The sequence below is a fragment of the Achroia grisella genome, unplaced genomic scaffold, assembly GCF_030625045.1.
Source record: "Achroia grisella isolate CSIRO2021 unplaced genomic scaffold, CSIRO_AGI_Agris_v1 utg1248, whole genome shotgun sequence".
In the NCBI taxonomy this organism is placed as follows: Eukaryota; Metazoa; Arthropoda; class Insecta; order Lepidoptera; family Pyralidae; genus Achroia; species Achroia grisella.
Genome location: NW_026712607.1, coordinates 100,389 through 123,542, shown reverse-complemented (window position 1 = coordinate 123,542; position 23,154 = coordinate 100,389). Strand labels below are relative to the sequence as shown.

General features: G+C 32.3%; 1 protein-coding gene across 1 annotated transcript in view; it reads right to left on the bottom strand.

Annotated features, from left to right (window-relative positions):
* The window catches only part of LOC131854877 (myogenesis-regulating glycosidase), a 54,252-nt gene that overhangs the window by 20,460 nt on the left and 10,638 nt on the right, over positions 1 to 23,154 (bottom strand). The window contains exon 3 of the mRNA XM_059206058.1: positions 11,225 to 11,313. Within this exon, the coding sequence (XP_059062041.1) occupies positions 11,225 to 11,313 (89 nt within the window). The remainder of the gene's footprint in view (positions 1 to 11,224; positions 11,314 to 23,154) is intronic.

The following is a 23,154-nucleotide window of genomic DNA, read 5'->3' as shown; positions in this document are numbered from 1 at the left end:
TGAAAAATGGAGAAGGACAGTAAAAAAGTTACAAATTTAAATAATGTTGCCGCAATTTCTGTTTAAATGAATTTATTACATTATTATATATATTAGGCATACGACTAGCCTTATGACTGTTACTTTTTTTTTAATCTATACATCTATACATGTAAATAAAATTGGAGTGTCTGTTTGTAATATTGAAATAACCGTTTTTACTACTTGCATATGAATATAAATCCGGTACATACACCAAAATAACATATTTTACAAGTTTTGTCTGTCTGTCTGTCTGTTTGTTCCGGCTAATCTCTGAAATAGCTGGACCGATTTTGACGGGACTTTTTTTGGCAAGTAGCTGATGTAATAAGGAGTAACTTACGCTACTGTTATTTTAGAAAAATAAAATAAAATTTCACGCGGACGAAGTCGCTGGGGCCAGCTAGTCTATAGATATACCGAGATTTAATATTTAAGTTGCTATTATGTTGTTGACAAAATTTTACTGTAATGTTACTATTACGTTATCCTACACAATTTGTATTATTTTGGATGAATAAATAAATAAATAAATAATAATCTATACATCTATACATATAAATAAAATTGGAGTGTCTGTTTGTAATATTGAAATAACCGTTTTTTACTACATGCATATGAATATATATAAGGTACATATACCAAAATAACAATTTTTATAATTTTAGTCTGTCTGTCTGTCGGTCTGTTTGTTCCGGCTAATCTCTGAAATGGCTGGACTGATTTTGACGGGACTTTTATTGGCAGGTAGCTGATTTATAAGGAGTAACTTAGGTTACTTTTATTTTAGAAAAATAAAGTTTAATTCCACGCGGACGAAGTCGCGGGAACAGCTTGTTTTTAATAAAAACATCTTTTTTGTGGTACTTGAGAATGTTGAAGCCTGTTGTTTGTAATATTGAAATAACCGTTTTTTACTACTTGCATATGAATATAAATACGGTACATAATACACCAAAATAACATATTTTACAATTTTTGTCCGTCTGTCTGTTTGTTCCGGCTAATCTCTGAAATGGCTGGACCGATTTTGACGGGACTTTTTTTGGCAGGTAGCTGATGTAATAAGGCTACTACCTAGTAACTTAGGCTACTTTTATTTTAGAAGAATAAAGTTAAAAACCACGTGGACGAAGTCGCGGGAACAGCTACTGTATAATATATTAGAGATACCTACGTGTTTTTTTATTGATGACTAGCTGTACACGGGATTTCGTCCGTGTGGAATTTAACTTTATTTTTCTAAAATATAAGAAGTTAAATTCCACGCGGTACAGCTAGTTGTCGGTAGTCTAGCGATTTAGCTAGCACACTGCTTTGATTCCTGCTTGGTGGTCGAGGGTTCGATTCCTCGCACGCTGCAAACATTTGTATTCGTGAGTAGGATTGTTTGTAACGGTCTGGGTGTTTTCTATGTATAGATAATATATATGTATTTACGAAAAAAATCTTTGTATTTATATCAGTTGTCTAGTACCCATAACATAATCTTCAGCTAGCTTAACTTGGGTCTAGATGAAGCTGTGTGAATTGTCCTGAGATTACTATTATTACTATAATAAATCTTTTCAAATCAGCCGATGTTTATTTTTGCCATAATACGTGCTGTTACCATGTGATAATATTACGTACGTACTTATTAAACTATTAACTTATTATTAAATTATTAACTATTTATACTGTTTTAAATGGGATGCGTTCATTATTTATATTTCCTTTGAATTAAAGACAAATGTATATATATATATATATACATTTATATAAACTTGCACACTTAGTTGATCTAGCCACGATCCGTAGATATTGCTGATTCCACTGTCTCTCTCTTTCTATTACTATCTTTGTATTCTAATATGCGATGTTGCCGTTCCGGCATGGTCTCGGCCGGAACGGCAACATCGCATATGTTGCGCGTTGTTGCCAAATGTATTCGTCGATAGTAGTAGATACCTATACGCGATATATATTTTTTCAACAATTTCCTGCAATAGTGAATCCGTATCGGCAATTTTTTTAAATGCACAAAGATTTTTTGGCTCTGAAAATATTTACAAATCATTTACTTGTGTGTTGATGAATTTATATACTAGTACATGAAGTACCTAATACTTGTTTTGATTTGAATAGGTAGCGATATTATGAATTTATTATACGTAATCTAAAGATTTTGACGAAATAAAAGTAATTAGTTATCTGTTAACCTTGACTTCATGCTGGCACCAGTATTATCAGATGATGAACATACTCTTCGAAAACTTACATACAGCAGAAATATCGTGTTTGGACTCATTAGATAGGTCTCGATGAATAGAGTTTAAAAAACTTAAAATAAATGGTAAATTAGAAATAATGTATAAATACCCCTTACGTAAAATTCAACCACTTTAAACTTAATAATAATAATAATTAGGAAAAGAGAAAAGCTATACATGTACTGAAAGTAATTGATGTCTTCCACACAATATTTTCACTATTCGTTCCGGCCGAGACCATGCCGGAACGGCAACATCGCATATTAGAATACAAAGATAGTGATAGAAAGAGAGAGACAGTGGAATCAGCAATATCTACGGATCGTGGCTAGATCAACTAAGTGTGCAAGTTTATATAAATGTATATATATATATATACATTTGTCTTTAATTCAAAGGAAATATAAATAATGAACGCATCCCATTTAAAACAGTATAAATAGTTAATAATTTAATAATAAGTTAATAGTTTAATAAGTACGTACGTAATATTATCACATGGTAACAGCACGTATTATGGCAAAAATAAACATCGGCTGATTTGAAAAGATTTATTATAGTAATAATAGTAATCTCAGGACAATTCACACAGCTTCATCTAGACCCAAGTTAAGCTAGCTGAAGATTATGTTATGGGTACTAGACAACTGATATAAATACAAAGATTTTTTTCGTAAATACATATATATTATCTATACATAGAAAACACCCAGACCGTTACAAACAATCCTACTCACGAATACAAATGTTTGCAGCGTGCGAGGAATCGAACCCTCGACCACCAAGCAGGAATCAAAGCAGTGTGCTAGCTAAATCGCTAGACTACCGACAACTAGCTGTACCGCGTGGAATTTAACTTCTTATATTTTAGAAAAATAAAGTTAAATTCCACACGGACGAAATCCCGTGTACAGCTAGTCATCAATAAAAAAACACGTAGGTATCTCTAATATATTATACAGTAGCTGTTCCCGCGACTTCGTCCACGTGGTTTTTAACTTTATTTTTCTAAAATAAAAGTAGCCTAAGTTACTAGGTAGTAGCCTTATTACATCAGCTACCTGCCAAAAAAAGTCCCGTCAAAATCGGTCCAGCCATTTCAGAGATTAGCCGGAACAAACAGACAGACGGACAAAAATTGTAAAATATGTTATTTTGGTGTATTATGTACCGTATTTATATTCATATGCAAGTAGTAAAAAACGGTTATTTCAATATTACAAACAACAGGCTTCAACATTCTCAAGTACCACAAAAAAGATGTTTTTATTAAAAACAAGCTGTTCCCGCGACTTCGTCCGCGTGGAATTAAACTTTATTTTTCTAAAATAAAAGTAACCTAAGTTACTCCTTATAAATCAGCTACCTGCCAAAAAGAAGTACCGTCAAAATCGGTCCAGCCATTTCAGAGATTAGCCGGAACAAACAGACCGACAGACAGACAGACTAAAATTATAAAAATTGTTATTTTGGTATATGTACCTTATATATATTCATATGCATGTAGTAAAAAACGGTTATTTCAATATTACAAACAGACACTCCAATTTTATTTATATGTATAGATGTATAGATTATTATTTATTTATTTATTTATTCATCCAAAATAATACAAATTGTGTAGGATAACGTAATAGTAACATTACAGTAAAATTTTGTCAACAACATAATAGCAACTTAAATATTAAATCTCGGTATATCTATAGACTAGCTGGCCCCAGCGACTTCGTCCGCGTGAAATTTTATTTTATTTTTCTAAAATAACAGTAGCGTAAGTTACTCCTTATTACATCAGCTACTTGCCAAAAAAAGTCCCGTCAAAATCGGTCCAGCTATTTCAGAGATTAGCCGGAACAAACAGACAGACAGACAGACAAAACTTGTAAAATATGTTATTTTGGTGTATGTACCGGATTTATATTCATATGCAAGTAGTAAAAACGGTTATTTCAATATTACAAACAGACACTCCAATTTTATTTACATGTATAGATGTATAGATTAAAAAAAAGTAACAGTCATAAGGCTAGTCGTATGCCTAATATATATAATAATGTAATAAATTCATTTAAACAGAAATTGCGGGAATATTATTTAAATTTGTAACTTTTTTACTGTCCTTCTCCTTTTTTAACATCTTTTTGTTATATCCCTATAATTCTCTCTATATTTTCTGTTTTTCTTACTTTCAATTTGAGACTGTACTTATAATTTGATTATCGGGTCATTATGTATTTATTTATACATTTATGGGTTCTATATTTATGTATGTATATTGTTATTTTTTTATAGAAATGTATATTTTGCTTTGTATTTATATATCTTTTTTTGACATTTCTTATTTATATTAGTGCACCGCCAATAATCTTTCGCTGCACCACTCATGGTTGCCTGGTAAATAACGCGGCAAGATATTAAGTCCGCCACATGTACAAATTTTTTTGTGCATTAAAGTTAAATAAATAAAAAAAATACAATACTGTTTAATGAAAATGCGTATTGTCTAGTGCTTTGAGATGTATCAAAATAAGGTCAACAAAAAAGTCCGTGATGGTATATGTCTATCTCTCAAGGATAACCAACAATAACCATTTTTTATCTTTTACATTTTACGGGAATTTTTTTAACGTATGTTTCCCTTAAAATCATGTAAACTATGCTATTATGTCATAATCTAAAGAAATAATAATATTTTATAGTGAAATATCCACTATAAAATAGTAATGTAAGTAGCAATGTAATTCGTTACGCGCGAATCAGCTGTTATAAGGTCAAAGGTCGGTGCACCCCGCGTATTTGATAAATAGTGCTTCTCTGGATGTCTTTAAGAGAAAATGGCAGTATGTACGTGTATATGTACAAGTCCTTAAGTGTTAAGTTTTTCAAATGTACAATAAAGAATAAATATTTTTAAGTACAGTACTTACGTACATTAATATAATACCTACTTTTTACTTGTATCTATTGTCATCAAAATTAAATTATAAGTTCTTAACTTGACCACGACTATGTGACCCTCTCTTGGCGCCAAAACGAGTGAAAAAATGAACAGCATACGACGACGACGCATACCTATAGAGTGGAGCAACTGCTTATTCAGTTTTATTCAACTATTTAGTCCCTCCACCGTTACAATGAATGGAGGCGGATATTACAATGTATGTAGCATTGCGAATATAAAATATCTAGATTAGGTATAATAAATTCATAATTGATAGACCGTTACGGTATCAGAGCCAAAAAGTCTTCTTTCTTTATTTATGTACTGTTAGATGCGACATCGACTTTGTTTTATACTACACTATGTAATGATTGATATACCTATGTAAAATAAATAAAATATCTGAGGTTTGGACAAAAATTCAAAAGGTACATTATTTTGAAAAAGTATTTTGAAAATACCTATTTTGCATTTAGTATTTGAAATACAAAACTATTTTTGTTTTTAGAGTGACATTTCTATGAATTCACTGTCGATAGCGAGCGGTGCGATGGAAAAAGATAACCGTTTATAAAAATATAATAAATAGCGCTGGACAATTAACACAGACTGATACTGAACTGATATAAATAGATATTTTTATCTTGTAAATACATATATAATATACATATAAAACACCCAGACCGATGAAATCAATCGATGACCGATGAGTACATATGTTTGCACCGTGCGAGAAATCGAACCCGCGACCATCGGATGTAAAGCGGTGTGACCACCGAGGCAGTCGAAATACATAAATAATCTTATGAATTTAATTTATTCTAATTTGTTTGTGTGCACGGGGTGCTGTGTACGGTGCTCCCCCCTGCCTCCACCGTTGCTGGAGCTTGCATGTATGGAGCATTGCGAATATAAAATACCTAGATTAGTAAATTAATAAATTCATAATTGATAGACCGTTACGGTATCTATATATATTCGGATTAAAATAAGTATCGCAGTAAGGACCAGTATATAAAGTGATCAACACAATTAATTGATTTTTGAAATATATATACAGAGCCAAAAAGTCTTTGTGTATTCAAAAAATATCTAATTTGTTTGTGTGCGCGGGGTGCGGTGTACGGTGCTCCCCCCTGCAACGGTGGAGTTACTATGTATGGAGCATTGCGAATATAAAATATCTACATTAGTAAATTAATAAATTCATAATTGATAGACCGTTACGGTATCTATATATATTCGGATGAAAATAAGTATCGCAGTAAGGACGAGTATATAAAGTGATCAACATAATTAATTGATTTTTGAAATATATTCAGAGCCAAAAAGTCTTTGTGTATACCAAAAATTTAGCCGTTCGGAGCCAGTCATGCACGAATTATTAGTAAAAAATGTGTCGAGTATATCGTACTATCGACGAATATATATGGCCACATCGCAAAATAGAATGCGACGTTGCCATACCGCCTGAGATATACGCGATAGGAGTCAAGTTAATCAGTGCAAAAGGTGGAATCGGCAAGTGTTTAGGTTGTGGCGTGATCAACAAAGTGCCCAAAGAGGTGTTTATATATATATATATATATATATATATTAGTATGTCCAGAATTCACGCATATTGTTGAATACTGAACCTCTTTGTTTTTATATTTATATAGCCATATGTTTTTGAATATTTGTGCCACTGTTATTCTTTTATTTTCATTGTAATAGATCTTTTTACAATATACGGAAGCAAGTTAGTTTCAGTTCAGAGTTAAGTACTTAATTTTATTTCAATCACCAAAGTTAACTATATAAAAGAAATTATTAATATTTAATTATGACAATGCACTGCCCACATGAATTTTTCTTTGCTCCAATGTTGATGGTTGACCGGGAGATAATGCCTAAAGATGTTAAGTACGCCATCTGAATCTTTTATTTATGTATTTGTGCATTGAAGGTTTAATACATAAATTAACTGAGGATTCCGTAATACTCCCCAACACATGCACACCTATATGTATTGTGCACGCATATGTAATATATAACTTGATTTATACTGCCTTCTGCCTTCAGTAGCGTGTTTCAAAACTAGGATGCAACGTAAGCAAAAATGCTTTTGTAATATGTTAACGGTTCAGAGGAGTTTGTTCCTCAATTACGCTGATTCTGTTAAATTTATTTTAATTATGTAATGTAAATCTTATTAATATTATAACCGCAAACGTTTGTACTGTATCGATGGATGTTTGTTACTCTTTCACGCAAAAACTACTAAACGAAATTTGATGAAACTTTACAGTAGCCTACATTAGAATAACACATAGGTTATTAATTTCATACAGGTGAAACCGCTGGCATAGCTAGTCTAATATATGTATCTATTATATTTATATGTATTTACTAGCTTTTGCCCGCGGCTTCGCTCGCGTTAAGAGGTATAGTTTTTGCGGCTTTACAGTACTTTCATACAAACTTTCATCACCTATTTTATCTCCTTGGGAGTAGAATTAATCAAAAGCTTTTCTTTGCGGATTCCTACGTCATAACATCTACCTGCATGCCAAATTTCAGTCCGATCCGTCCAGTGGTTTGGGCTGTGCGTTGATAGATCACTATGTCAGTCACCTTTGAGTTATATATATTTAGATTACAATGGACCAATTAGCTGATTTGTCGGATTAATATGCCTGCATGCATGCCAGGACTGTGTTTGCTATGGTCGCAGGTTCAGTTCTCGTGAAATACAAACATTCCCATTTATGTGCGTCTTCAATTAAACAATATTGTGTTTATTTCTCATAAAACATATCTCTACATACATCCCTTATCGAGCTTGTGATAAAATCAAGCTAAAGATTTTCAAATTCAACTAAGTATAGCGATGGAATGACATTCTAGTAGCGACAATATATATATAACGGTCCCTAACAACAAGTCGGTGCATTAATCTCAGTCAAATTGAGCGCCTATCAAATGTGATTTAGCAATTTCCTCTCGCGACTCTATTGTGTAACGAAAATCACAGGAACATTATCTACGTATCACACTCTACGCAGACCCAGTTAAACATTATGCACAATATCGGTGTGGTAAGAAATTAACATTATGAATTTAGAGAGACTTACATTATTAAATTAGTTAGTAAATGGATTTATATTATTTTAGTTATAACCTTCCAAGCTATATCCGATCTCCATTAATTTTTTTTATAACACATGGGACAAACGAGCATGCGGCTCACCTGATGGTAAATGATTACCGCCGCCTATGAGCACTTGCAACACCAGGGGAATTGCAAGTACGTTGTCGTCCTTTTAATAAGGAATATCGTATTGGTTCGGAAATACCATTGCTGGAAGGCGATTACACAATGTGGTTGTGCGTGGTAAAAAGTTTCTATAAAACTGCACTGTGGAGGACCGCCATTCATCCAGATGATCAGGATGGTATTTTAGCTTCTGGCGGGTGGAATGTGTGATGATGCCTCGTTCAGAGGTGAAACACGTGTCGCAATATGGTTGTAGACTCTCTAACAGTCGGAATTTGATCACCGATGGAGAAGGTAACGCTTCCAGTAGCTGTGGTCAGGTTGCTGCACTGAATATTTGTAGTCCCACGCATGCTAATTGCAGCGGAATTAAACAAAATAGTATAAATCCAGTAAGTAATGAAATTGACTTCTGTAAATTACACCTAATTTGATAAATGTATAATATATATAGTATATAAACTGTCTTCAACAATACATTACTGACAGTTATTCTAAATGGGGTTGTCAAAGGAGTTCAGCATATAGACATACATGCTTAAAAAACATAACATACCCACATTTTACTAAATATAGTTGCATTCCAAATGATATGCATCTTCGTAAAATTATAATAAATTAAAACACTATTAATTAGGAGTCGGATAAATTATGACTTAGGAATATAAAAATGTGACAGATATTAATAAAACACGATTCTTTCTGGCTACTCCATAAAGGAACTAGTGTGAAGATATATAAAATTGCAGTTAACAATCTGGACCCGTTCTAAACTGTAACCGAGTTTTATCAGGTCAAGATTGCGTTGTGCAATTTCTACATTTGATTTCGCAATGCAGCAGGTCAACGCACGGACGCACTTCCTTATTAATGCCTTGAGATGTATATATAGCTAGGTTGGCCAACTCTTATTATGGAATTTTCGGGATTTAATAACTATATACTGTAAAATATTTTGTTTGTTTCATGTTGAACTCGATTTTTACTTATTCATTCATTGCTATTCTTAAGGACAAGGATGTCATGCCTCTTATCCTGTAATGGTAGTGAATACTAACCTAATGCATCCTACAACCGAAGCACGGCTTACATTAGTAATAATACGTGAAGCAGAAACTTTGTACCACTTTCTAAAAGAACTGCGTGGAAGGTCTTCCGTCCTTTTAAATTATATAGAGTTTTATAGTTTGTAGAGAGAGGGAGTGCAGACTGCTAATATTTGTTTAGATTATGCATAAAAATGTATTTGACACACATTCTAATATACTCTTTTGTTTATTGTCATAGTCTGTGTTCATATTGAGAAATTATTTTTGACAATAGAACTTTCATAATGTTGAAATTTTTAATTTAAATTAATTATGATCACTGAGCGACTACTTGGGCGACACATTTTTTTATACTACTTAATATTATGTAAATAAAACTCCAAAGGTAATTTTCTACATTTAAGAAATTATTACCTATTTGTTACCATAATGATTGAAATTGTAATTAAAAATATTTTTGTTGTATATTTTATGTGTATCACACAAACGTATTTTTGTTTCTATTTATATATGTATATATATAAATAAGTCACGCCACAACATCAGGTTCTAAAATTGGGACGTCCCGATGAAATGACGACAATTGGTAGCCCCACATGCAACCCACGTCCCGGCGGACCCTTGGACAATCGCCGAGATACGAGCACTTCCTTTCCTTTGGTAAACTGTTAATATGAGAAGATTTCCGGATATGGCAATTTGACTTGATATTAGCAGTTAGGCGACAATGCTTCGTCTACATTTGTGGTTATTTTCCCGAGATTATTTTAGACAATTTTGAAAAATAAAACGCGTAATATTTCAGAGTATGCTGGGAACGTTGTAACGCATTTTCATAGAGTTTTGACGTACTAGAATATTGTTTATTAACAGCAACAATTAAAGCCGGGTTTTTAAAACTACGATGGTGGCAAACAAGGATAAGGCCCATCCCGTATGACGGATGAGCCAGCGCAGAGATGGCTGGCTCATCCGTCATACTCGTGAACGAGTGCTGCTTGTAGGGACTGGTCTGCTCTTATCACTACGATTGATTTAATCTTATTGTGTTAAATAAATTAGTGCTGGTTGGTAGTTTGTATTCACACGTTTCGACTTGTAAAATGTGAACTTACAAGGATTGTTTAAAAGAGCAACACACAAGTTTCTTGCTTATTCTTCTTGTGATGAGACAGCTTTCCGAATAAGCGGTAGATTTAAAAAAATGTTGACTATTCAAAAGTGCTTAAATAAATTTATTATTATTTATTATTTGAATAAATTATTTTCTATTCTATTCTATTCTATTCTGATGGTAAACGGTAACCGTAGCCTATAGACGCCTTAACACCAGAAGTATCACGTGCGGGTGGACGACTCTAAAGAAACCTTAATACACCCTTCTTAATAAACCCCACGCTATAGTCTCTTGAGAATATAGCGTGGGAATGGTTGAGAATAAACCCCACTACTTATACTTAGACTATATCTAATAACCTTACTTCTTAATAAACCCCACGCTATAGTCTCTTGAGAATATAGCGTGGGGTTTATTAAGTAGTAAGGTTATTAGGTATAGTCTAAGTATAAGTAGTGGGGTTTATTAGGTATAGTCTCTTGAAACCTCAAATATTAATGAAAAAAACGTTTCTTTATCAAAGCCGTTTAGCATCGCTTGTGTCCTAAACCGCTAGACTACCGAGAGAATGAAATTGCTACTTACTTGGCTCTATCTTCGTCGTCATTATTTTCATCTGTGGCGTGGTCACCATCGCTGAACCCTGACGCTGTGCTCTGATGGTGTTCAGGGATCTGAAACATTATATATGCATATATTTCCACAGGAAGTACTAGTATTTCATAGTAGTTCAGGGGGATGGGGATTGTTAGAATGTGGACTAATAAGTTTATTGCTAGCAATAGCTGCTTTTTAATACAAGTATTAATTACTGGACATACTGCGTCGACCCCAATTAATAGGATAAAGAGAGATAAGAGAGAGAGATAAGGCAATAATAATAATAATATTTTTTTATTTATTTCATTATATTTTATTAGTTTTCACAATTTTCTTAACAGTAAGCAACTTGTGAACTTTATAATATAAGCGATTGGAACGGAACCCGTACTAGGAAAATCTGTGTTACAATATTTTGTGTCTATACTCGGTAATCAGAGTTTAGAATTTAGACTAGGATAAAAGAAATTTAGAATAGAATAGATTAGAAAATCTTTTATTCAAATAAACTTAATTTAAGCACTTTTGAATAGACAAATTTTTTTTTAAATCTACCGCTTATTCGGAAAGCTGTCCCATCACAAGAAGAATAAGCAAGAAAACTTGTATGTTGCTCTTTTAAACAATCCTTGTATGTTCACATTTTACAAGTCGAAACGTGTGAATACAAACTACCAACCAGCACTAATTCATTTAGGCTCAAATATAAAAACACAATAAGATTAAATCAGTCGTAGTGATAAGAGCAGACCAGTCCTGTAGGGACTGGTCTGCTCTGCTCTCTTTAGCAGCACTCGTTCACGAGTATGACGGATGAGCCAGCCAACACTGCGCTCGACCATATTTTAGGGAAATACCATATATAGATATCATATAGGCAACAAAGTAGAGTATATGTGTGTGACTGATTTGTTCTAGAATTTTTTTAACTATGTATATCAAAAATTTTACAGGAAGCCAGAGCACGTTAGGTAGTAGTTTTATTTGTACTACGATAGTGGAATAAACCAAAATAATTACACATATGTTTGCCGTAAGAGATTGCTTTGCGATAAGAGCGCCTTTTCTGCCTCATTACTCTATAATTTATGTTTCCGACACAGATCTGGTACAACAATGAGTTAATAAACAACTATGATATTGTATATATTTATTGTAGTAAATATGTAAATGTAAATCTATATACATCTATACATATAATTAAAATTGGTGTGTCTGTTTGTAATATTGATATAACCGTTTTTTACTACGTGCATATGAATATAAATATGGTACATACACAAAAATAACATTTTTTACAATTTTTGTCTGTCTGTCTGTTTGTTCCGACTAATCTCTGAAATACTTCAACCGATTATGACGGGACTTTATTTAGCTAATGTAATAAGGAGTAATTTAGGCTACTTTTATTTTAGAAAATTCTCTAATTAACTTTTTTTGTTAAATTCCATGCGGACGAAGTCGCAAGTACAGCTAGTAAATAAATAAAAATTCCAGTAACTATAGCGAATTGCACCACAATAGAAAGCATTCAACCTTAAATTTAAGCACTTAAATATTCACAGTTGTTTTTTTTGATCTCATTTCGCTCATTTGGAAATCTGAACTGAACTGAAGAAAGAGCAAGAACTTGCGTGTTTTAAAAGAGTTAAAAGATTGTTGTAACCTTACATATTTAAGTTGAAATATGTGAATATAAACTACCAACTAACACTAATTTATAACATGAATAATTTTGTGGCAAATAAAGATATTTCCCTCTCTCGAAGTTTCGACTAGCCGTGTAACTAGACCCAGTTAACAATATAAATAGTGTATTAAATATGAAAAATAAAAAAAAATCAATAAAGATAAAAAAAATCTTAGAGTTAGTCATGGCAAAAATACTGTAACCCCTTTTGGTGGGTGTTTAAAAAGTAAAATGAAAACTAACCGGATTAATAATTTTCAATACATTCAAATTCATATTTGGAATTCATTTGAACATCACAATAGTGCAGTATTCACAATATCCATAGACACATTTTGCGGGACCATAATTGCACGATCTATGGCAAACACTTAAATTATTATGAACACTAAAAATAATTATATAAATCACTATCTTGACATTTTTGTAAACGATTACTATGATAACGATTTTATCAATTTTTTTTACACTTAAAACACCACACCTATTGCCATTTTAACAAGCAGCATATAAATAAACAACATATTAATTTAATACACTGTAATTATATAATAGTTGTATTTTTATTATTAAAAATGATAAATTCGTGTTATTAATTGAAATCTAATAACGTCTTCATTGAAATATAAGGTAGCAAAGGAAACTCTACTATATACGTATGTAATTACAGTACTTTTTAAAGTATACTGTTATATTTATATATCTAAATTTATTATATTATTATATTATATACTTTAATAGAATACACGGGTACTTTACATATCAAGTATAATGTTAAACTAAAAAGTTTTTATCTTACTCCAATAAAACTAAAGATAGTCATTACTATCAAATTGAGATGATATGAGATAATATAAACATATATACACACGTGTTTGTGTGTGTGTCCCAAATTTTCTATTAAGCCTATTAATACTTTTTTATAAATACATTTTTTTTTAATGTATGATAATAGAATCGTGCACCCGCCTGCGTACAGTATACGCTGGCGGGGCACCAGTGGAGTATGATAAGATGAACATGAAGTCAGGTCAGTAAGCACATCGTAGCCAATTCACCAGGAATTTGTCACGATGGTTTCTAGAGGGAACCGCGTGGAGGTCAACTTGCCTTGTACCTAGATTGCTACCTATGGAGTAATCAGTCTACATTACTACAACACTTACTACAATCTTCCTAATGACCTTCCCCCCTCTCCATGTCTGATACTTTTACTGACAATGCTGTGGGATACAAGCAGTTATAAAAAAAACTATGGCGCTATTGAGATTATATTCTTCAATTATATCGGGTAAAACCGCCAGTTGAAAAAAAATTGAGTGTTGTCCATTTTATCCTTATATTTTACGAATACGCAATATTGATATCATGTGATCACACAATAGATGTTATCGTCACGATTTCGAATCATTTTAATCGACTCGTTTATATACCTACTCGAAATCGTTATTCCGAATCGATTTAATTTTTTGTTAATTTTATTTAGAAAGAAAATACAGTCAAATTGAAAACTTGACTAATGATAAGACTAATGTCAGTTAAAAAAAATATAATTAAGCGAATATTAACTATAATGTAATAGTAATAATAATATCTCACAACAATTTACACAGCGCCATCTAGTCCCAAGATAAGTAGAGTCTGTGTTATGGGTACACAATTATAATAATAATAATAATAATACTGCCAGTTCTCTCTTCGGAGAGACCGGGGCATACGGATCAACACGAAGACGAACAATTACCGAAAGCACATGCACTGGGACATCTGTCGGGCAGTCGCCATCCCGGTGATCTCTTTCGGAGAGACCGAGGGTTTTCAAGTCTGTGCAATACAGGATCAGGTGGTTAAGACGAACAATTCATCCGAAAGCACATTCTGAAGGAAGGGTGTTTTTAGTGGACATCACCATACCTCGTGAAAGCCGAAACTGAGAAAAAGAGAAAGTATCTCCACCTGGCTCACGAGGTGACCGAAATGTGGGGGGTGATGTCCACCGAAATCATTCCAATCATTATGTCGGTGAACGGTCTTATCCCAACCAGTCTGGAATAACATCTCAGACGGTTGGGATTCCGGGGCGGCTCACTCCCGGGAAAGATGCAGAAAGCGGTGCTCTTAGATTCTGCCCGCATTGTACGCCGGTCTCTCCCTGGGGCCCTGAACCCCGGCCGACTGTGTTTCTGCCGGCGGTATGTTGCCATCTCCTCTCCTTAAGAGGGGAGATGAGAATTTTTGGATAATAATAATAATGACTGTGCTTCTGCCGGGGGTAAGTTGCCATCTCTCCTCCTTAAGAGGAGAGATGAGAATCTTTTAAGTTTAAGAAATAATAATAATAATAATAATAATAATAATATATTTATTCATTTTTACACAATGTCACTAATTTATAGGCCGTAACATCTGTGCTAGGGAATCCCTATGTTACAGATGTTACTTTCTTCCACAATGGTTGGTTCAATTTCACAATTTTTACGTAGCTTTGACGTACTTTAATTTTTACTATCTTATATGACATCTGATGAATTTGTTTATATTTAATTAAATAACTGATGTTTATTTTAATTAGATAGAAAATACAGTCAAATTGTAAACTTTACTTTATTCTATAACTTCATTTACAAAAGTCATTATTTCAGCTACTATTAAATATAATAATAATAATAATATCCCAAGACAATTTACACAGCGCCATCTAGTCACAGACTATGCAGAGTTTGTGTTATGTGTTCACAACTAGACAACTGATAGATATACTTGGATATTCTTTTTGTATTTAGAAATAGAAATAATCTTTATTCAAATAAACTTAATTAAGCACTTTTGAAGTCACTATTTTTTTTGTTCTACCGCTCATTTGAAATGCATACTCATGACAAGAGGAATGAGCAAGAATAATATTCGGGTATGTACATATAAAAAACACCTAGACTGATACAAAAAATCATACCCATATTTTAAGAAGTTAAATCTCGTAAAAACTTTTTAAATTTCGGATCTATTATGGATCACATACGCTCAGGGTATATAGTCAAGAAAATATAATCGACGAACATGAAAATAAAAAAATATCAAGAAAATTTTATTGGCAAACATGAAAAAGTAGTATATATAGCTATAAGTACTCATTATATAATATACTATGTAGTAATTGTTTACATTAGAGTTCACGATAACAGCAGAACGTTATCGTAATCAAACAATTTTTATGTGAAAATCAAATATACACTAACACAATAATAATTATAGTACAAATATCACAGCGTAACTGGTATATACGAAAAATGAAAGATTATTGAGAAATTTGACAATCATTTCAGGCTCAAAAATTTCCAAAAAATAATGGGACCAATCTGAAAGTTTTGCAATTAAAAAGTTTTTTTACAAATCTATTTATAAATGACAGAGGTTATACCTATATAGAGCAGAGTTATGTGCTCTAAAAACATTAATAAAAAATTCTTCTCTAAATCTTTTTTACATTATCTCAAATCAAGTCTCTTAAATCAATATACGTTTTGACTTTTTTTACATTGTCTCTTAAATCAATATACATTATTGCTTAGGCTTCCTCAAATGATTTTCATTAGCTCCTATCATTTGCAATTCTTCACTATTTTGATGATTACAATTATACGGTATAAGACAGACTCATCACAAGAAGAAAGAGGAAGAAACTTGCGTGTTGCTCTTTTAAATATATTGTTATATAGCAAAGTTGAAAGAAATAAATTAATAATTATTTGAGTAACAAAATAAATCAGTCATAGTTATCAGAACGGGTCAGATCGTACAAGCAGCACCCGTTCACGAGCATAACGGGTGAGTTAGCCATCTTTGCACTCGACCATATTGTCCAATGTCCTGTCCTACCACGCCACTTTCTGTCTGGACATTTAAGTGAACATGACTAACTCATAACTCTACCACGTCACAACTAAATGTAAATGAAAATTGTATATATATTGGACTGTATTCTCAGCAATTAGTCTCTCATCTAGGCTATTGTTATAATACTAAATGTAAATTGGACTGTATTCTCGACAATTAACAATCAGTAAAAACAGTCAAGTCTACTGAAATAGCCAGCCAAGCAGAGGAGCAGAAGACTCCTGGTATCTTTACAGACTTCACGGAGCGACTTCACCGTTCCGAGGATTTGTGTTCGTTGTGTGGCCACTGCAAGCACTCTAGGATTATGTGAGCGGCCGCCTTCTACTTCTAAGCAGCCCCGACAAAGAGAACTGTCTGTAGCACCTATTGTGTACATTTATTTGAAGAGAGAGTCGCCCGTAACTAACAATATTAATGCATTACCAAGTCTGTAAGCAACAAAAATCTGTAGATTTTGCCAAACTGAAGAGGAAACGCCACTACACATTCTATGTAGTTGTACCCCACTATTGCATAAACTTAATATCTCCTTTGAAAAGTTTATACTCTATCCTGAGAAGATAAAAACCATCGCTCCTAAGAATATCCTTCAATTCTTGTCCTTGACTAAGTAGTGAATTCTGCAAAAGGGCGAGCACAATAGATCTATGTAGGTTGCAGTGCTACAGGTCCAAGCATCTGCCAATAGCCCAAACAACCCAATAAAAGTGTCCTATACAGTTTCGTGTGCAAAAAAAGAAATAAATAAAAATTTCTGACCTGAGTCAACGGTATACAATCAAAATCTTGCCGTCGCCTTCCACGCATCCTTACACTCGCGCGCACTCTGGCAATAGTCGCAATAACTTAATTAAGTGTAACGAACGCTAATTATTAATTAACAATCTGAGCTGTCTGCTACGTGTCTGGTAATCAGGGGAACGATAGGGGTGTCAAAAATGTAAAATAATAATAATGACCCAGGACAATTCACACGCCATCTAGTACCAAGCTAAGCAGATCTTGTTTTATAGGTACTAAACGACTTGTGTTATGGGTACGATAGAAATGGTTAAATACATTTTTTATATATATTGAAATATAATCATGTATACAAATGTTTGCAACGTGTAAAGAATCGAACCTGCGACTATCGGAAGTAAGACGGTGCGTCAAAACGATAGACCACCGAGGTCTAACCATTAGTGATGTCCTCTATTATCTATTATCTGTCTATCTGTCTCTATTATCTGTCTATCTATTAGTGATGTCCTCGATATAAATAGTTAAATATGTTTTTTGTAAATAAATACATAAGACGGTCCCGGTGGTGTAATGGTTTAGCTCACCGACTTATATACGATGGTAGCGGGTTCTTGTACAGTACAAAAAATTGTATGAATGAGTATGATTGTTTGTATCGGCTTCGGTGTTTTCTATACATATTATATGTATTCACAAAAATATATTTAATATCTATATCACTTGTCTATTACCCATAACACAATCTCTACGTAACTTGGAACTAGATGACGCTGTGTGGATTGTACATTGATTTTGAGATATTGCTATACAAGCTGTACATCGTACGGGTGGAATTTAGCTTTATTTTTCTAAAAAAAAAAGATTTTTTCTAAAATAAAAAAGTATCCTAAATTACTCCATATAAATCAGTTACCTACCAAAAAAATTCCCGTCAAAAGCGGTCCAGCCATTTCAGAGATTAGTAGACAGACAAAAATTGTATTATGTTATTTTGGTGTATGCACCGTATTTATATTCATACGCATGTAGTAAAAAACGGTTATTTCAATATTACAAACAGACACTCCAATTCATATGTATAGATTATGTATGTATTTACAAAAATAAGTGTATATGTATTTATAATATATCAGTTGTCTAATACAACTGGACCTACGAGGAATCGAACCCGCGACCATCTGTAGTAAGACAGTGTGCCAAACCACCGAGGTAAAATATAATATAAGGACATATATTAGATACCTTAAAATGACCATAAGTAATATCAACCATAAAACAAACTGCACCTAAGGTTAATGTTCAATATATTGTGTACTCTAGATAAATGAACCTATATTATTGATAAGAGCCAGGCCTACTATTAACATTTAAACATACTGTTGTTTCCAAAGATTGTATTCTTATTTTAATTAAACCAGTTGATTATGTATTTAAATGTATTCACAAATATCAATTTAAAAATGTAATTGTGTGTTTAAATGTATTCATAAATTTCAATTTAAAAATGGATATTTACAATAATTATTTAATTATAACAATGTAAAGTTACAATAATTATTTAATAAATCATATTTATTGAGCGAAGCCTGCATGCCAATAGTTGTTCATGCACAGGATTTTCCGTTAGACATAGACACCTATATAAATATGCTACATAAATATTGGCATTAAAAAAAAGAAATTCAGTTGAGTTTCTTGCCAGTTATTCTCAATTGAATCTGTATACTGAACTGGATGGTAGGGAAAAAAATAATACATAAATTCAAATTCAAAATATCTTTATTCATGTAGGTCTATTACAGACTCTTATGATATGTCAAATCTACGGTGAGTTCGGAATGATTTCGAGATGAGAAGAACTGACAAGAAACTCAGCTCGTATTCTTTTCAAATACATAAAACTTGATGTTCATACTCGTAAATAAAGGTTGTATATGAATAAATGATTTGTGATTTGATTAGAGCAACAGGTAGGTTTCTTGCTCGTTCTTCTTGTGATGAAACAGCTTCAGTGAATTAGTGGTATATTAAAAAAATAAGGATGACTATACAAAAGTGATTATATATACTCTTTACATATTGGCACTTAAATATATATTAGATTTATCATCATCATCATCATCATCATCTGCTTCTTCCTTATCCCATTTATTTGTGGTCGTCGTAATATGTTTTCTCTTCCATTCATCCCTGTTCGCAATCATCTCGTTATTTACTCCCTTTCTCACCATATCATCTTTCGCACAGTCCATGAGTATGATTCTTTATACCTATATTTAACAGGACTCTCTCTCTAGTGGTTTGGCCCACCGTTTTACTTCTAATCGTCGCGGATTCAATTCCTCGTACGGTACAAACATTTTTATTTGTCAGTATTCAAATTCAAATTCAAAAACCATTTATTCATGTAGGACAATATAGCCGCTTATGAACGTGAAAATTTTTTAAAATATAATTTTTTCCCAAGTGTCTGTACAATTTTTTGTATCGGTCTGGGTGTTTTCTATGTTTATTTTATATGCATTTACAAAAAATGTATGTATGTATATCAATTGTCTAATAATACAAGCTCTGTTGAGTTGGATTATCATTATTATAACTTTTTCCATTCCTGGTGAAGTCCTTGCGTACTACGTTATTATATCTTAATAACCAGTAATATGCCTGCTGGTAATTATAGTTATATAATCTCATTTTTTTATACTACTGCGGTGGCAAACAAGCATATGGCATATATAAGGTCCATCTGATGGTAAATGATTACCGTAGCCTATGGACGCCTGAAACACTAGGGGTGTTCCGTGCGCGTTGCCAACCCTTAATGTACCCTTCTTGAAAAACTCCATGCTGCAGTCACGTGAGAAAATATTCATTCTCTTTAAACTTATTATTTTTACTACCAAATAAAAAAGTGTAAGCAGCTTGATTCTACTCCTAGAAAATTTTGTAGGTCGTTATAGAGCTGTAATATATACATCTATACATATAAATAAAATTGGAGTGTCTGTTTGTAATATGGAAATAACCGTTTTTTACTACACGCATATGAATATAAATACGGTACTTACACCAAAATAACATTTTTTACAATCTTAACTGTCTGTATGTCTGTTTGTTCCTCTGAAATGGCTGTACCGCTTTTGACGGGACTTTTATTGGCAGGTAGCTGATGTAATAAGGAGTAACTTAGGCAACTTTTATTTTAAAAAAATGAAGTTATATTCCACGCGAACGAAGTCGCAGGTGCAGCTAGTATGAATTAAACATATAGACGTAATTTCCAAGTGACATACAGTGAGGACAGACAGATAAATTTGCCAGTTTATCAGAAGATTAGTTTGAAATAAGTCATTGACACTGCATTATCTTTTATATTACTGTTTTCTTGTACCGATAGCTTACTTTTTAACTGTGCTCTGTTTGTTATTTGTTTATAGGTTAATAAACTATCATACGACTCGCCTGATGTTCGCAAAAGTTTACAAATCTACTCTACTTTATATCTTTACTATATCGATATATATATTTATTTATTACTAACTACCCGCCCGGCTTCGCACGTGTCTACATGTATTATATACATAAACTTTCCTCTTGAATCACTCTATCTATTGCTCAAAACTGCATTAAAATCCGTTATGTGCTTAAAAGATCTAAGCAAACAGACGACAGAAGCGACTTTCTTTTGTACTGTGTAAAGATATCAAGAAATAGTTTATTTTATTTATTATTATTTATCATTATTATAATATATTATTAATAATAAACATTTAGATCACAAACTATTACTTGTAAATTTGTATGAATATAATAACTGTTGATGATCCTGAATAAATAAAAAAAACATTACATATATCTAGATTAAATAACAAACAATATTCAATCTAGATACATAATTCATTATTTAATAACGTATTGCCTTTCCTGTTAACTATTGTACATATATTAACTGCCTTCCTTCGAAACACGATTTTGTTTAATAAAAATATTTTCTTGACAAAGTATTCATTCATAATTTAAGAGCGACGCACTTGTCGATGGAGCTCTAGCCAGATTCCACGATCTTTCCATCATGCTCTCTAACTGTTGATACGACATGACTCCAATTTTATCTTTAATTAGTTTAATGTAGCTGTTCCTTACTTTTCCTCTACCTCTTTTTCCATCTATTTTTCCCTCAAAAATAATTTGTAATAGGTTGATTACAAATAGAAATAATCTTTATTCAAATAAACTTACTATAAGCACTTTTGAATAGTCACATTTTGTTATTCTACCATTCATTCGGAATGCAGACTAATCACAATAAGAATGTGCAAGAAACTTGTGTGTTGTTCTTTTAAATAAATATTGTTTTAATTAGATTTACATTAATAAGGAAGAAAGGCATGCGACAATCAACATTAAAACTGTTACGCCCTTAATCTCTGTTCAATTAGATAACATTGTCAGCGTTATTAATTATAATTTAGATATTTTCTACAAAAATATTATTATCTTTTATAAATTCTTCAATTTTATAATAAGACAATATTTTATAAGACATTTGAATCTTTTTTCTGGCCAATTGAGTAACAATGCAATGTAAATTATTATTTTAAATGAATAGCGCCATCTCGTAGACACCGAGCGAAGTTTTTCTGATGAAGCACTCTTGTTATAAACTGCCTGTAGAGGACGCTTTTTAAATCTTGATCTGTAGAGTCAAATGACTTAGTTGGGGGATATTAATACAGAGAAATGACTCGCTAAATCTGTTCTAACTATTGTGTCCAAAACATTATACCCTTTCAGTCAAATAGAAGTCAAGTCAAGTCAAGTAGTCAACCATTGCGTTATATGAAACAGAAAATAAAATGTAACCTTGGAATCCAAGAAGTTGTTGATGCTGTCTGAACTATCTGAACTGCTGCGAACCCCAATGCTGTCATCGCTGTTGCAGAGTCCACCCTCGTTACTGGTGGTACTCTTGCTTATATCAGAATCTGATATCCACAACGGCGAACGGTACTTGAATTTATGCGCGATGACGTTCAATTTTGAGTCGTCCATTTTGAATATATTTCCCGCCTTTTTTACTTCTATACAAACTTTTTAAAATCTATTACAAATACAGTGTTCCAATTTTGAAAAATGAATATATTATTCTTATTCCGTACTGTTTTTGTATCTGGTCCATACACTATATTCTAAATTTAAAAATAAAACAATAATAATTTTTAGACAAGTATGTTCTTATTTACTAATTTGATATGAATAGATGACACTTAATCCGAGATTATAAGGACACTTTATATTTAGATATATTTGAATTATTTTAGTAATATTTATTATTAAAACTTTAAACAAATTTGAAAAGAAAGATTACTTTGATTATATATTTGAAAAACACTGACAATAACTGTTAAGTTTGCTACCGACGTTTTTTTTTTCTAATTCTAATCGCGTTACACGATTTAGCAAAGATTACTTGGTATATTGCTGGCGAGTATAACTCTAAGATCACGGGCAAATTGAATGTAGGCAAATAGACTATTGGGATGATCAACTGGAGTCTTTAAGGACATATTCATTTGATTATCTT